This window comes from Hyla sarda, chromosome 4 (genome assembly GCF_029499605.1).
Source record: "Hyla sarda isolate aHylSar1 chromosome 4, aHylSar1.hap1, whole genome shotgun sequence".
NCBI lineage: Eukaryota > Metazoa > Chordata > Amphibia > Anura > Hylidae > Hyla > Hyla sarda.
Window position 1 is genome coordinate 185,942,371 of NC_079192.1, and position 16,721 is coordinate 185,959,091.

Here is a 16,721-nt window from a genome sequence, read left to right on the forward strand (position 1 = left end):
GTAGTAATGTTGCCATTGCAATACTTACCCCTGCATGTTAAAAGAAAAAAAATGCTATGGGTTTGTAATCTAGTGATTGTACTGTAAGTAGGTTACAGATTACAATAGATCTAGTGATAGAGTGCAAAACTCTCCACTACATAACCCGGTGTCTGCAGTCCTGTGCGGTCCTTGTGAGGATATGAGTCATTAATAATGTGGAGGCTTTCTTAAATCCCTGCACACATTCTAGCTTAGCAGTGCGGGAGATGGATGGGGGAGATGCACTGTAGCTGATCCCTTAAGACATACAGATGCTACTTGCTTGCATTGTCAGGATATCTAGTCCAAAGTGTAAATACAATACGTAGCAGCTCATTAATAGCTAGTGGTTTTAGTTCTCCATAGGTCTGCGCTTTCCGAATAATTGAAGCAGACAATTCTTTTAAAGTCTGCAGTTCCTACAACTAAGCACAATGGGGGAGATTTATCTAAACCCGTGCAGAGGAAAAGTTGTCCAGTTGCCCATAGCAACCAATCAGATTGCTTCATTCATTTTTCTCAGGCCTTCCTAAAAATGAAAGAAGCAAGCTGATTGGTTGCTATGGGCAACTGGGCAAGTTTTCCTCTCCACAGGTTTTGATAAATCACCCCCCCCCCCCCCCATATCTCCAATTTTGTAGACTTGATAGGCGGTGGTCCCCATGATTTTTTGCTGCGATTCTTTGTTTATACAATTAGAACCTAAATTGATTATGTTGGCTCCGCTATGTGATTAGGTTATAAGGGTTTAAAGGGGTATTCCAGCATTAATTACCTTATCCCCTATCCACAGGGGATCTGACCACAAGGCATCTGACTTCTAGGATCCCCCACGATTTCCACAATGGAGCCCCAAATCTCCCTGCTGCATGGAGATACCAGAGTATAGGACTTGTGTATCTCTAGTGCTCCAATAGTGAATGCACAGAGCACGTGATGACACCATACAGCAGGGAGAATGAGCCCGAGCCCCACTCTGGAGAACACAGGTGTGAGGTAGGGGGGGGTGTGGTCGGACGGTCCTAGAGGTTGAAACACCCCCTCTCAACACCCCCCCCCAATCAGACACTTAACCGCCATTTTTCCTTTGGTGTTTTTTCACTCATCTTTGACTTTTTTCTGTAGTTTTGTGCTCGGTGGCAGTTTTATCAAAATTGCAGCATGTTGAGACTATGGTCTGGACTGTCCGTACTATTGTATATTGAGTATAGTTTTGTTTTGTGGTCAAGAAAAGACCATTTGTATGTTGAAAATATTGTAACCTGAGCAAGAAAAAAGAAAAATGTTTCAGCTCACCCCTCCACTTTATAATTCACAGTCCTTCCCAGCCAGGTGCACAAGGTCGTAGTAGCCGTATGCTCAACAATAGGAATATCCAATAATAAAGTGAAAATATCTCAGCACTCCGGAGCAGGAAATTCTTAAAAACACAATTTTATTCATCATTTCAATGGTCTGTTGTGTTATAGTCTCCCTTCCTATATGGACTTTTAAGAAATGGTGAATAAAGCGGTGTTTTTAAGAATTTCCTGCTCCGGAGTGCTGATATATTTTCACTTTATTATTGATTGTAACCTTAGGCCATTGTATGTGTGTGAATATTATATATTTATATTCCAATTGTGGCCATAAAGACATGCATGCTGGATTTTATAGGAGGTAGGTAAGTACCTGCAAGATACCTCTGAACTCTTCGGGCCCGTTAACAATATGGTGCAGCATCCTCCTATTGGGGGAGATTTATCAAAACCTGTCAAGAGTAAAAGTTGCCCATAGCAACCAATTTGCTTGCTTATTTAATTTTTAACAAGGCAAAATTAAAGAAGTAATGGGATTGGTTTCTATGGGCAACTGGGCAAGTTTTTCTTTGCCCATGGTTTGATAAATCTCCCCCATTGTTCTCAAAAGGATTCTGCAGCACCATTCACACTACCGAATTTTTGCAGCGTAAATTCCAGACCCCAGACTTGAAAAAAATGTATATTCTTCTGGTGGAATCCGCTCTGAAATTGCATTGCAGTTTACGAAGACAGTTCATCTCTGAGTGGTTCTAGTTCTGGCTTGTTTTGCCGATGACTATTCCATAGTGGGAATGAGCCCTTATCCCTTGGTGAAACAGAATCAGGAATAACTAAAGTTATATGGAGAGATGGAATAGAGGAAAAGTTGACCAGCTGCCCATAACACCCACATCAGTTAACGTCTTTAATTTTTTAAAAGATCTCTGAAAAATGAAAGCAGCAATCTGAGCAACTACTCCACTCTTTCCCTGCATAGGTTTTGATCTCCCCAACAGTGTCCAGGAGTGGTTCTGAAAGACAGAAAGGATGCTAAAATTTACATTAGTTTTTCTCTGTAGCCATTCTTCTCCTGATTTTTTTTTTTCTTCAAATCTCATTTTTATTGTATTTAGTTTTTTTAAGAATAACAACATAGAAAAGCAAGTACGTATGTTGTAAAGTACAAGAAATACATGTAGGAGGGGCATAAGCTCAGTAAGGCGGCACGCAGGTCTAGGTCACAGGACGATTCAGGTACCTCTTAGAAGGCTGTAACACCAGAAGGGTCAAGAGACCTGAAGTCCAGCACTTGTAGATAGCAAAAGGGGGAATATGGAGTGGGAGAAGTATATGGGTGATTGCAGTACAGTAGGGAATTAACCAACTATTTACAGATCAGGCCGATAAAGATGTTCAGTAATATTGCAGCTAAAGGCAGATATAATTTAACAAACGCATTAGAGGGAGGTGTAGGGGAAGGTGATTAAGGCTAGTAACTTTTTTAAATGCAATGATGAATCCTAAGGGGTGGATAGGTGTAAACTATCTAAGGCTGCATTCACATCTAGTTTTTGCAATACGGTTCCCGTATAAGGTTTTTTGTATTAAAAAATAAATAAATAAAAAAACGGACCGAACCGTCTACAACCGTATATACTTCTGTACGGTTTTAAACCGTATAAGGTTTGAAAACGGATGTCCGGTTGCATACGGTTTAATGTTTTTGAAAAAAAAAAATGGATACGGTTTTATGTTTGTCCTCAAAGTTCTTCTTGTTCTATTTGTGGTAAGAACTTTCGGCGTGCACTGCGCATGTGCAAACTGCATAATAGGGATCGACCGATTAACGGCACGGCCGATATTATCGGCCGATATTCACGTTTTTTTCCAGTATCTGCTTCTAACCTGCCGATAATGCGCAAAACAAGGCGTGCGTGCGAATCACGGGACTTCAGTCCCGTCCCTGAACTTCAGGCCGGGACTGAAGTCCCGCGATTCTTGCCACGCCTTGTTTTGCCATGCGGAGCAATTGCCTGACAGCTCCCTCACCTTTCTCACGCTGCTTCATTCTTGCAGTGGGAGTGAGAGCCGCGGGGACGCCATCCACGGCAGGCTGGCATGATGACATCACATCATCGCGCCGGTGCCCGGAGATCACGTCCCTGCAGCTGTCACTTACAGTACAAGAACGTAGCAGCGTGTGAGAAAGGTGAGCACTGCTCGGGCGCTGTATGGATGGACGTGCAAATTATAAGTCAGGGGGGCAAATATAAGTGAAGGGCACATATCAGGTGGGTATTATATGTGAGGAACACAGGACAGGGGGGATTATATGTGGGGGCACATGACAGCCCCCCCTGTCATGTGCCCATATAATGCCCCCCTGACTTATAATACCCTCTGTCCTGTACCCTCACATATAATGCCCCCTGAGGGGGCAGGACATGGGGCATTATATGTGAGGGGCACTGGACAGGGGGCAATATTTGTGAGGGGCACAGGACAGGGGGTATTATAAGTCGGGGGGCTTTATACAGGCAGGGGGAGAGAAGCAAGTGGTGCCGGTGGTTTCTGGCACCGCAAAAGCCGCTACAGTTCATTGATTTAAAGCGCCCTCTTTAAATCAATGATCTGCAGATTATCGGTATCGGCCCTAAAAAAATCTATCGGTCGATCCCTACTGCATAACCGTTTTGTGCAAACTGGATGGAACCGTATGCACATACGGTTCTGTACTGTTCCCATTGACCACCATTCGTTTTTTAAAACGTATACGGGTATTATCGGGTTTTTCACCCAGACATAAAAGTGTAGTAGACTACGGTTTTGGGTACGGGGGAAAAAAAACGGATAAAACTGTAAATGGTGCAAAACATACACAATACAGTTCAATACAGTTTTGACACTGAAACCAGACACTGGAACCGTATTGCAAAAACAAGATGTGAATGCAGCCTAACGTCTACAGGGCAGCCATCAGAAATTTTGGGGCCCCTTACACAGTTCAAGGCCTGGGCCCCCACCACCCAACCACTCCCTGTTGCTCCCTGTATGCAGTAGCAGCCCCCTATAAGTAGGGGTTACTCCCTGTAGGCTGGTCCCCCTGTATATCGTTGTAGCCCCCCCCCCCTTTATGTAGTAGTAGCAGCCCCCTTTTAGGTAGGTGTTAGCCACAGTCCCCTTTAGCTAGTAGTGGCAGCCCTTTTAGGTAGTAATAGAAGCAGCCCCATTAGGTAGTAATAGCCAGCAGCACCCCCTTAGGTAGTAATAGCCAGCAGCCTCCTGCAGTAGCCCCCTTAGGTAGTAATCAGTAGCCACCTTAGTTAGTAACAGCCATCAGCCCCCTAAGGTAGTAATTAATAGACCCCATAGGTAGTAATCAATAGCCCTCTTAGGTAGTAATAGCCTTCAGCGCCCCCTTAGATAGTAACAGCCAGCAGCCCGTTTAAGTATTAGTGGCAGTACTCCACTTAGGTATGAATCAGTACTCCACTTAGGTAGGAATCAGTACTCTACTTAGGCAGGAATCAGTACTCTACTTAGGCAGGAATCAGTACTCTACTCTGGCAGGAATCAGTACTCCACTTAGGTGGTTATCAGCAGCCCGCCCCCTTAGGTAGTTGTCAGTAGCCCCCAATAGGTAGGAATCAGTACTCCCCTTAGTTTGTAATCAGCAGCCCCTTTAGGTAGTTATCAATAGCCAACTTAAGTAGTAATTAGTAGCCCTAATAGGTATAAATCAGTAGCCCCCTTAGGTAACAATAGAAAAAATATTTACATATTTACCTGGCTCCCGCGCGGTCCATGGCCTCTTCTCTTCTGTCGTCTTCTCCAGTCTGTGCTCAGACACATGATAATGACGTCATTCATGTGCCAGAGCGCAGAGGATGGATGCCCGGGCCTCTTGTCGGCACCTGCATATTGTGGGCGGCCCACAAGAGTGATTGACAGGGCGAGGAGCCAATGGCTCTTTGCTCTGTCAATCATCTGAGCCAGAGCACCGCATTGAATTATAGGCACATCTGTAAGACACGCTTATAGTTTAATGTGTCCTGGACCAGTCATTGAAGCAGGAGGCTGCTGTGTAAACAGCGGCATCTGTTCTGCGGCGACTGCAGGGGGGTGCAGCAGGGGCCTTTTCCCCTTACTGGAGTACTAGCTGTATTTCCATAGGGCCCAAACCTTTTGAAAAATAGCATGCTTCCTCCACTCCCAACTTGCGAACACTTCCATTCTTTGTAGTCCATTTAGCTGATCCAGGAGTGGAGTTTTGGATGGGGTGTTATTTAGCGCCAATTAACCAGGATTAGGAGCTTGGCAGCTGTCAATAATGAAGTGGCTAGATTAATTTGGGGGGGCAAAATTAGGGATTTGGTGCCCAAAGCAATATGAGCAGTTCTGAAAGCGGTGTTTTCGTTTTTGCAATAAGTTTAATAGTCAATAGGACCTCTTGCCAGAAGGGTTTGATTTTGGGGCAGGAGAGCCAGATGTGTGACAGCATGCCTACTTCAGTACCACAGCTCAACAGAGGTTATTGTTTAAATAGATTACGACAGAAGAGCTATTCCTCTCCTGATTTTGGCTTAAATTCTACATGTGAACCTGATTTGTTTTTCTTGAGTGTACAGTTTTTTTTTTTTTATACGTAATGACCAGTAAACCTCACTGATGCCTTCTTTTCACGGACAGCGGCCTTATTCTCCTTGTAAACCTTTTTTTCTACACACAAAAGTATACTTACAAGGTTTCTTGAAATAAATTTGCAAATATTTTATTTTGTTTTGTAACCCATTCAATTCCAGAGTGCTCATATCCCTGTTTAGTAGAATAGATAAAGCTGGTTTTCTCGATGAGCCTTTTCTTACTTTCATTAGGCACAAGCAGACAGCATGATAAGTGGGGACACGCGTGTTGCTTTAGAGTTTAGTTTTTCCCTCTCAGATTTAAATATCTTTTAAAAGGGAACATCAAATTCCCAGACATATCTGTTCTCTAATTATAGCTGTTGTTCAGTATATTGGCTTTAAACAGCATACATCAATCTATTAATTAGCTGCACAGTATTATACCTCTAGGACATGTTGCACGCCATGTACGTGTGCCAAACTCTACTTTATCTCTAAAGATTTGGGGGGGGGGGGGAATTTCGAGGAGCATATAAATGTAGGATTTTTGAATACATATCCCAAGCAAGAGAGGAAGATTTAGGAAATTACTAATCTGATTTCTTTCCTCTTAGTACACATGCATCACATACCTTGCTTGTTCCTTCCTAATTCCCCTTGTTTTTATCTTTTAAGCTGCATAATGATCTTCCTGTGATTATTTTACTATATCTAGATCCACATTTTTTTTTAATGTTAGATGGTGGTTCCCCACTTTAAACTTTTTTTTTTTTTTTTTTATATCAGTGGGGTCTAAATACTAAGACCCCCCCACATGACAAGTTTTTTTCAAATGACAAGGACTCAAACATTTGTCTAACAGGTTAATTCTTAAACTGTGAATTCTACATAGTCCCTTTCCTGTTATCTCTCTAATAGCCTTAGGAAACCCATTTTATATACTCGCACTACTGAAGTGTTCTATATTCAGTGTATATGTTTGCACACTGACAGAAAGGTATGCTAATATGGACTGGAAAGAGTCTTTGTAAAGGCTGTGCATATGAGCCCTGCAGTATAACCATTTACTTACGTAGTCTTTAGTATAATATGTTGCATCCCCTGAACTCGGTGGGCCCAATGATCTTGTATGTTTGTCAGTTTTCTGCTGTTATGCTTATATGCCCCAAAAGTAAAGCATTTTTATTTGTATGAGCCGATACAATCTTTTTAACTAGACAGGAAGTCAAGTAATTCGTAGACCATGCAGATAACAGCCTACAACATTTTCTAAATTGATGGGAGGGATGCTAGGACACCAGTTTAGTCTCTATAGCAATTTACCACTAATCCACTAACTTATGTGTATGCCACTATTGATGCAGACTTTGGCTTCAAATCTCTAACCCAATTACTGCCAGCATTTGAAATAATAGCCCACTTAAGTTTTTTTTTCTCCTTTTGTTTTTCCTTTTAGGTACCGAGCTCGTGTGGAGAAGGTTGAGTCACCCTCCAAGGTTCACGTGTTTTACATTGATTATGGAAATGTGAGTATCCTCTTGTCAAATGTGTGTCAATAACAGATGAGTTGAATATAAGTTATAGAAAGTCAGTCTGAAAAAGATTAAACTTAAAACTGTAAAATTATAGACTTTCACTTCTGAAAACTTCTACATTACATTAATAGTTTAAAAGCAAGACTTAGAATTCTGTAATTTTTTTTCTTTTCACTTACATATCCATGTTGTAAGCCAACAAGCCTGTAAGCCAGGCTCTCCGTGGATTATTGTGGTAGCTACTGGTATGATAGTGGGTGATGATGAGGTTAGCAGTCCCTGTTTTGTCTCAAGTGGTGTTAACCTTCCATGTTCCTCTGTGAACTCCACATTTTATTTTTCTCATATGAAGCGCTCCCTTTACACACAGGTTTTGGTAAACTGTATCTTTACTTAACTTCCTTATGCATTTTAATACTCTAGCGAAAAGTACAGCCTTAAAATACAACTTTAGTCAGGAGAGACAGAATCTAATCACTGTCCCTTTAAGGTAATGCAACTTTCACAGACTTTTGTGCTTTTGCAAGTGAACTTATGTTCAGATAAATATGACAAAAGAAATTGAAAAACTCCACTCACTTCCGTGGCAAACTGTGACACGACACTCTGAAAAGAGTATCCAGGTGAAGTTCCCCTGACTTAAAAGGGTAATCCAGGATTAGAAAAACCAGAGTTAATGTCTGCAAACCGCAGCACCACACCTGTCCCCAGGTTGTGTGTGGTATTGCAGCTTAGTTTCATGGAAATGAATGGAATGACCGATGTGGTGCTGTTTTAAAAAAAAAATAGAAATTAGCTCTATTTTACTATTGCTGGATAACCCCTTTAACAGGTGGGCACTGGTCCGGCCTAAAACAAAACAAGATCCAGTGTAAAGACTACAAGGTCCTTGTGCAGTGCTAACCTTGTGAACCCCTTAAAGAAAAATGCTGAAGAGCTGAAAAATCTTTTCAGCAGGAATTGGGGCTAGGCACAAGATTAAGCTTGATTGAAGACAGACAACATTGTCGCTAGTCCTATTTGTTGCAGGTATGCCTGACATTAGCTACACCTAGGCTCACTGGACTTTGTCTCCTCAGGAAGGTAAAGTGTGACTGAAGCTGAGGAATTAACATGTGCTCTGGACTAGGCCAAGGCACAACTTAACTAGAGAGAACGCCTGCATTAATTGGTTAGGAATCCTACATGTGACTAGATTCTTGCTTTTGCTGTACAGAAATTGAATGTGAGAAGTTTTAGCAAGAGTCATAAAAAGCCACCACAGATGCTGTGATCAGAATTGATTATGGCATCTGAAAGGTTAACGGCGATCGCTGAATTCTTTCGTTACCAACGAGTCTCCAGCTTCATGAAGAGAGCGTAGCTACTGTGCTGGGTGTAAATGAACATCCTGGTGCTTGAAGTACCAGTGCATTTATGTCCAATGTCCTTAAAGGGGTGCTCCATTGGAAAAAAATGTTTAAATCAACTGGTGCCAGAAAGTTAAACAGATTTGTAAATTACTTCTATTTAAAAAAAAATCTTAATCCGTCTAGTACTTCTGTATGCTCCTTGCTTGAATTTCCTTTCTGTCTGACCACAGTGCTCTCTGCTGACACCTCTGTCCATTTTAGGAACTGTCCAGAGTAGGAGCAAATCCCCATAGCAAACCTCTCCTGCTCTGGACAGTTCCTGCACAAAACCAAGGAGCCTCCAAGGGAGCGGCGGATGTCAAAAGGCGCTGGACATACTCGTAGGGTAGAAACACTTTAATCACCCATCATGCAACGCATTTCACAGATTATCTGCTTCATCAAGCAGATGCCTGATGAAGCAGATAATCTGTGAAATGCGTTGCATGATGGGTGATTAAAGCGTTTCTACCCTACGAGTATGTCCAGCGCCTTTTGACAACCGCCGCTCCCTTGGAGGCTCCTTGGTTTTGTGCAGATTTTCTCAGGTGGATCGGCTGCCGGCATACACTACTACACGCTACTTTCCATTGTTACACTTGGCCAGTGTAACCTCCTGGGAGAGCATTATCCATATCCTAGTTCACCCGTGTATCATAAAGTGGTAATGCGCTACGGAGCGCCCTCTCTTCTTTTGCTGGACAGTTCCTGACATGGACAGAGGTGTCAGCAGAGAGCACTGTGGTCAGACAGAAAGGAAGTTCAAAAAGAAAAGCACTTCCTGTGGAGCATATAGCAGCAGATAAGTACTGGAAGGATTAAGATTTTTTTAATAGAAGTAATTTGCAAATCTGGTTAACTTTCTGTCATCAGTTGATTTAAAAAAAAAAAAAGGTTTCCAGTGGAGTACTCCTTTAAGGGATTAAAAAAAATTAAGGAAAAAAAAATTCACACCAGCCCCTTTAACTGCTACAGTGTATTGGGTAAATACATAGAATGGGTGGAACAACCAAGAAAAAGTAATTTAGATTTTTTACAATACATTGGATTTCAAATAGGAAAGAAGAATCTTCTGTTAACTCATGAACTTTGTAAACTGGTCTCATTTGTAATATAGGATTGCTATAAGCCGACCCATCTGTCAGAAGCTTCCAACTATTCCTCTTAAAGTCCTCTTCTGTAGCTACTTCTGCACGTTAGACCTTTCCCTTAAACATAATCACTGCCTTTGTAAAGCTTTAATCAGAGGTTGTGATATTACATTTTTTTATTGTGACACTTGTAAACATCAATGCATTGAAGCCATTTTTCATGAATGTGTTCCTGACCCAGCATTAACTGCCAGTGACCTCACCTGAATAGTGGATAATAATGTATTCAAAAGCATTAACCTGCTGAAGGGATTAGGAAGCTGACTCTTTCCAAGCTTGGAAGGAGATCTAAATCTTGCAGGTCTCTGTGTAATATATATTACATAAATAAATTTCCTGCATGGTCCCTGAGGACTCATAAAAATCCCTCAATTTAATATTTTCCTTCAGATTGAATCTTTTCTCTCTGCCGCAGTGTAAAGTAGGGCTGTGCCTCCGATTAGAGTAAATCTGGTTTGTTAGCAAACAAAACCATTGCCAGCATTGAGAGATTTAACTTTTCAAACACCAGCCAGAGTAGTCTTTGAGCCTAACAATTATGTAGGCAATTACATTTTATGTATTTAATGTAGCAGAGAAACATTTAATGTATCATTTCTACACTGATACTGACTTTTTTTCATCATGATGTTTACTTTATTTTTAGCTATGAATTTTAAAAATATGCAAGTTATTTTATGAAGGCTTATTCAGAGAGTACCAGTTCCCTTTTTGACTGGTGCATTGTACAATCATCTGGTTATATAGGGGTTGAACAAAACAACCGGAACATCTCAATTTTTAAATGGTCAGGTTGAACTCTTTCTGACACCCCTGTCATCACTGGTAGCACCTCCTCAGTCATGTAGCTTGATTAGCTTTCATTTGTGTGGTCTAAGGGACCTGACAGCATTTCAAAGGAGAATGATTGTTGGCCTGTGACCAGAGTTAATGGGTGTGTTGAGGTCTACGGTTTTCTTGATTACATCTCTGTATACAAAGACCGCCAAAACATCTTCAGCCAGAAGTGGCTGTGGTCGAAAGTCCAAGCTTGATGCAAGGGAAAAAAGCACTTAGTGATATTGTAGTCAAAAACACCCTCAAATTGTCCCTTGCATCAAGCTTTTGACATTAAAGCACAGCTGCTTCTGTCTGCAGGTATTTTGCCAGGCTTTGCCTTAAAGATTTCGTGAAGAAACAGTAGGACCTCCACATGCTCAGTAACTCAAGTCACAGACATCCCTAGCAAACACATACCAAGAAGTTTGACATATCGCACCCCTGAGTTTATTAACAGTGATCTAGGCTGTGTGACTAAGAAAAAAACGAAATGTTACCAATGATGGCAAGTGTCAGGGAGAGTTAATTAATGTAAAAATCTGTGTTATGGTATCCAACCACTTATACTGTTGTTGAATTTTGTTGTTGCTCTTTGCAGTTACATTCCATGTTCTTCCTTTTCCCCACCAACCCCTTCTGTGCTTTTATAGTCTGGTAGTTTTCTGGAGATATGGGGGGGAGATTTATCAAAACCTGTCTAGAGGAAATATTGACCAGTTGCCCATAGCAACCAATCAGATTGCTTCTTTCATTTTTGAAAAGGCCTCTGAAAAATGAAAGAAGCGATCAGATTGGTTGCGATGGGCAACTCAAACTTTTCTTCTGGACAGGTTTTGATAAGTGGACACTGACGCTCTGCACATAAATCACCTATTAAATTTTTTTTTAAACAAGCTGAAATTACTTGAAATACTTCTTCTGGTTATGCTCTTTTAATGTGTGATGCCTTCTACATTGTTTGCTATTTTTATTTATTTTTTTACCACAAAGTTCATGCAATTTCTATAAATTTTTAGCCACCTCTGTTAGGCTAAGTTTCCACTTGTTTTTTTTTTTCAGGCAGTTTTTGGAAAACTGCCACTGCAGTTTTTGAGCCAAAGCCAGAAGGACTTCTCCTCCCTTATGGATCCACTTCTGACTTTGGCTCAAAAAATGCAGTGGCAGTTTTCCAAAAACTGCAAGAAAAAAAAAAGTGGAATCCTAGCCTTAAAGGGTTACTACACCCCTAGACATGTTATCCCCTATAAGATGTCTGATCCTGGGGGTCCCGCCGCTGGCATTCAGCACCCACGCAATATAGCATGCAGCACCCACCTGTATCTGCTTCCGACAGCACTGGAGGTTCTGGCTCCCGACCACGGGAACGGAAGATCGTGACGCCACGACTCCGCCCCTGTGTGTCAGGACAGCTTTTATCCTTTTCACATGTACAAATAAAACTAAAATATACTACCTCCCCCCCCCCCCCCCCCCTACTCCTCACACACAATTATGTTTTTTTGAAATTACAAACCTTGCACGTTAAAATGACTCTCCTCTTAATATACATAGAAACATTCACACACTTTTTTGTGTTAGTCTGTTTTTTTGTAAGTATATTAAAGGGGTATTCCGCTGGGAATTAATTTTTTTTTTTTAAATCAACTGGTGCCAGAAAGTTAAACAGACTTGTAAATTACTATTATTAAAAAATCTTAATCCTTCCAGTACTTATCAGCTGCTGTATACTACAGAGAAAGTTTTTTGTTTTTGAATTTCTTTTCGGTCTGTCCACAGTGCTCTCTGCTGACACCTCTGTCCATGTGAGGAACTGTCCAGAGCAGGAGCCTATCCCTATAGCAAACCTATCCTGCTCTGGACAGTTCATGTCATGGACAGAGATGTCAGCAGAGAGCACTGTGGTCAGAAAGAAAATAAATTCAAAAATAAAAGAACTTTCTCTGTAGTATACAGCAGCTGATAAGTACTGGAAGGATTAAGATTTTTATTTAGAAGTAATTTACAAATCTGTTTAATATTCTGGTGACAGTTGATTTTAAAAACATTGTTTTCCAGGAATTGAAAAACAGTTTCTTTCAAAGACAGCTCCCAGTCTGTCTCCTGGTTGGGTGTGGCTCTGCAGCTCAATTCCTCTGAAGTGAATGGAGCCAAGTTGTGATACCACACCCAACCTGGAGCGGTCTTTGAAAGAAAATAGGTCTGTTTTTCTATTCCTGGATAATACTACGGGATTGAAAAATGTATCCCCTATCCTAAGGATAGGGGATAAGTTTCAGATGGTGGGGCGTCCGACCGCTGTGGCCCCCCGCGATCTCCCGTACGGGGCCCCGGCTCTCTGCATAGAGCGCGCGTGTCGACCACCGCACGAGGCGGCGGCTGACATGCGCCCTCCATTTACTGCTATGGGAGAGCCGAAGCGCTGCCTTCGGCAATTTCCAGCTCTCCCATAGCAGTGTATGGAGGGGGCGTGTTGGCCGCTGCTTCGTGCGGTGGTCAACACGCCCTCTCTAACCAGAGAGCCGGGGCCCCGTACGGGAGATCGCGGGGGGGCACCAGCGGTCGGACCCCCCGCCATCTGAAACTTATCCCCTATCCTCAGGATAGGGGATACATTTTTCAATCCCGTAGTTCTCCTTTAAGCCCCGATTTGATTTACGCACCCCTGACTGAAAGTGACCAAATACTGAAAACAATCTTCTGTGGTGACAGTCTAATGGTGAAAATGTATTTTCTGATGGATGGAAATTTCTTACATTTGTCAGAAATGTTTTGCATATTCTATTAGTAGTAATCACTACCGCTATTATTGTAGCTTATAAGTGGGTATCGCTAGTAAAGTGGTAAGTGGGTTTTATGCTTAAGATCAAGCAAGTTTGGGGTCTGGATAACATGAAGTCCATTTTATCCCTCTCCTTGTTGATCCACAATAATACAGAGAGTATATTGTATATTACACTTCTCCCTTCTGTTTCTGGTGACCAGTGATGTGCACAGACAATTTGGGGGGCAGGGGCTCAGGTAGAGAAAAAAATAGGGCACTTCTAATTAAAAAATGTTAGCAATGTTTACATTATACTTATGTTAACATAACACAATTCCTGAGGTAAGGGACCCAACGGCAGTCATGTCAGCTGAATGGGACCCTCATCATCCCACGGAGGTCCCAATCAGTAAGTTATAGGGCAGGTGTATCAAAAGGGCATGGGCTCAAGCCACCTTTTAAGTCTGTGTGCACGTCCCTGCTGCGGACAGCCGCTCCCCCTACTGGCCCCCTTTCTGCTTCAAGCAGAAAAAGGTAAAAGTGAAAGCTGGCTGCTCAAAAATGCCTTCAGTTCAATCTGTTATATCTCAGGCTATGTAACAGATAAAGCCTTGATCTTGGGCTTGTTTTAAAGGAATACTCCTTTGGAACACTTTTTTTTTTTTTTTTTTTTTTTTAAATCAACTGGTGCCAGAAAGTTAAACAGATTTGTAAATTACTCCTATTAAACAAATCTTAATCCTTCCATTACTTATTAGCTGCAGAATACTACAGAGGAAATTCTTTTCTTTTTGGAACACAGAGCTCTCTGCTGACATCATGGCCACAGTGCTCTCTGCTGACATCTTTCCATTTTAGGAACTGTCCAGAGTAGCATATGTTTTCTATGTGGATTCTGTCCTACTCTGGACAGTTCTTAAAATGGACAGAGGTGTCAGCAGAGAGCACTGTGGTCATGTTTAGTAGCACTGTAGTATTCAGCAGCTAATAAGTACTGGAAGGATTAAGATTTTTTAATAGAAGTAATTTACAAATCTGTTTAACTTTCTGGCACCAGGAGATAAAAAATCCCTTTAAATCTAAGGGTTGCAGCGCTACATGTTACACAGCCTAAGGGTACGTTCCCCCCTGGCGTATTTGCTGCGTATTTGCTGCTGTGTATTTTATTTTCCCATTGAAGTCAATGGGTAGGAAAATACGCAGCAGCAAATACGCAGCAAAATTCACCAGGTGGGAATGCACCCTAAGGGCACGTTCCCACGTGCCGTATTTTGCTGCGTATTTTCTATCCCATTGAAGTTCAATGGGAAAGAAAATATCCAGCAGCAAAATACTGCACGTGGGAATGTGCCCTTAAAGAGAGAGTCTGTAGAAATAGGGTTGGTGCACAGAGCTGCAGAGTTTAAAGAGGCACTGTCATTATGAAACGCTTTTTATGTTTTGTAGTACTATTGATAAGATAAATTTTTTAAATTTCCATTTATTTAAATTTTCTTTGATTTTATAAAAAAATCTAAAATGAAAATAGCCGCCACTTGGGGGTCATCTATCTGTATGTAGACAGACTACTCTGTATTTTGCAGCATACAGGATACCGGCCGTAAAGTGTGTTGGTATCCAGTATAGGAGATCACAATTGCCTTCAGCTGTTCCTAAACTACAACTCCCATGATGGGAGTTGTAGTTTTGCAACAGCTGGGGATACAATCTTTGTTAAACTATTTTAGAGCTGTGTGCCTCCAGATCTTCTCTTGCAAAACTACAAACAAACAGGCTGTGTGGGCATGCTGGGAGTTGTAGTTTTGCAACATCTAAAGGCAACACTGCTCTAATACAGTGCTTTATAAACACTGGAGCTCCAGCTGTTGCAAAACTACAACTCCCAGCATGCTTGAACAGCCAAAGCTTTCTCTGACTCCTGAATGACAAAGAAGCTGATGAGACATTCAGGATTCTGTGAAAGCTGAATGACACACATAGTGACAGCTATGTTGATTAGCATCCAGCTTTACTAGGAACAGATAGAAAATGTATGCATAAAAACTACTGTGCAGTGATTTGCAGACTGCTCATAGAGGAATGGGTTACAGAGTGCAGTGATTTGCAGACTGAGTCATCCACAGTAAGGGAGAGAAATGGACACACCTCCTCCAGAAGGCAAGAACACAAAGCAAGTGAGAAACATATAAATGCTATTTGTTAGGGATATATATATAGGTCCTAGACACATATACATTTATATGTGCATGATCAGGATTAGTAACATATCACTTTTTTTTATTTTGCACTATGACAGGTACGCTTTAATGCTACATCATAACTACAATTGACAGGACACACTCTGCATGTGTATATCTGACATACTAAATTCCCTTACATTTCATAATCACAGTTCTGGTTCATATGACATAGTCAACTCTGATAGACTCAGATCTGCAACACTCAACTCTGCTGTATTTGATCAACTTAGAACTACTACACCTGACATGTTCATCTCTCCCGCATCTCTAGACTCAGCACTGCTAAATGTCATAGCCTTTGCTCTACAACATCTGAGATATTTAACTTTACTGCATCTGACAGGACTCAAACTTATCTGTGCTTAATTTGACACATGTCCATTTGGTTGCAACCAATAAAATCAGGACCATTTTATGTTTGACATATTCAAGTTTTTGTAACATTAATTCCTGCAGTGCTGTATTTGTCATGGAAACCTTTTGGAGTTGGGCTGCATTTTTTTACATGATTTTTTTTATTTTGTTCTTTTAAGTATTACCTACTTGATTACCTAATAGTTAACTGACAGATAACATGTGGATTCCACGCAAAGTGTGCTAAATATCAAACCCACATTTACTATACCTGAACTGCTATTAGTTTCACAATGTTTTTATTGAGTTTTATAAACATAAGAAATATAACATACAACATATTATGACATCAGGTGTCAGTTTACATATGAACATGCATAATATCTTTGAATCGGTGGAGCATAGCCGTTCATCCAGACATTGTTACACATACTCACAAATGGATCTATCAGGTCCAAAACCTGTTGAAATTTGAGAGCCATACAATAACAATAGAAAAGAAATTAAAACAGTAAAACAAGAAAGTAATGAAACTCCATATCTT

At 41.2% G+C, this 16,721-nt stretch overlaps 1 protein-coding gene across 1 annotated transcript in view; it reads left to right on the top strand.

Annotated features, from left to right (window-relative positions):
- SND1 (staphylococcal nuclease and tudor domain containing 1) overlaps positions 1-16,721 on the top strand; it is an 815,381-nt gene that overhangs the window by 783,356 nt on the left and 15,304 nt on the right. The window contains exon 20 of the mRNA XM_056573088.1: positions 7,383-7,452. Within this exon, the coding sequence (XP_056429063.1) occupies positions 7,383-7,452 (70 nt within the window). The remainder of the gene's footprint in view (positions 1-7,382; positions 7,453-16,721) is intronic.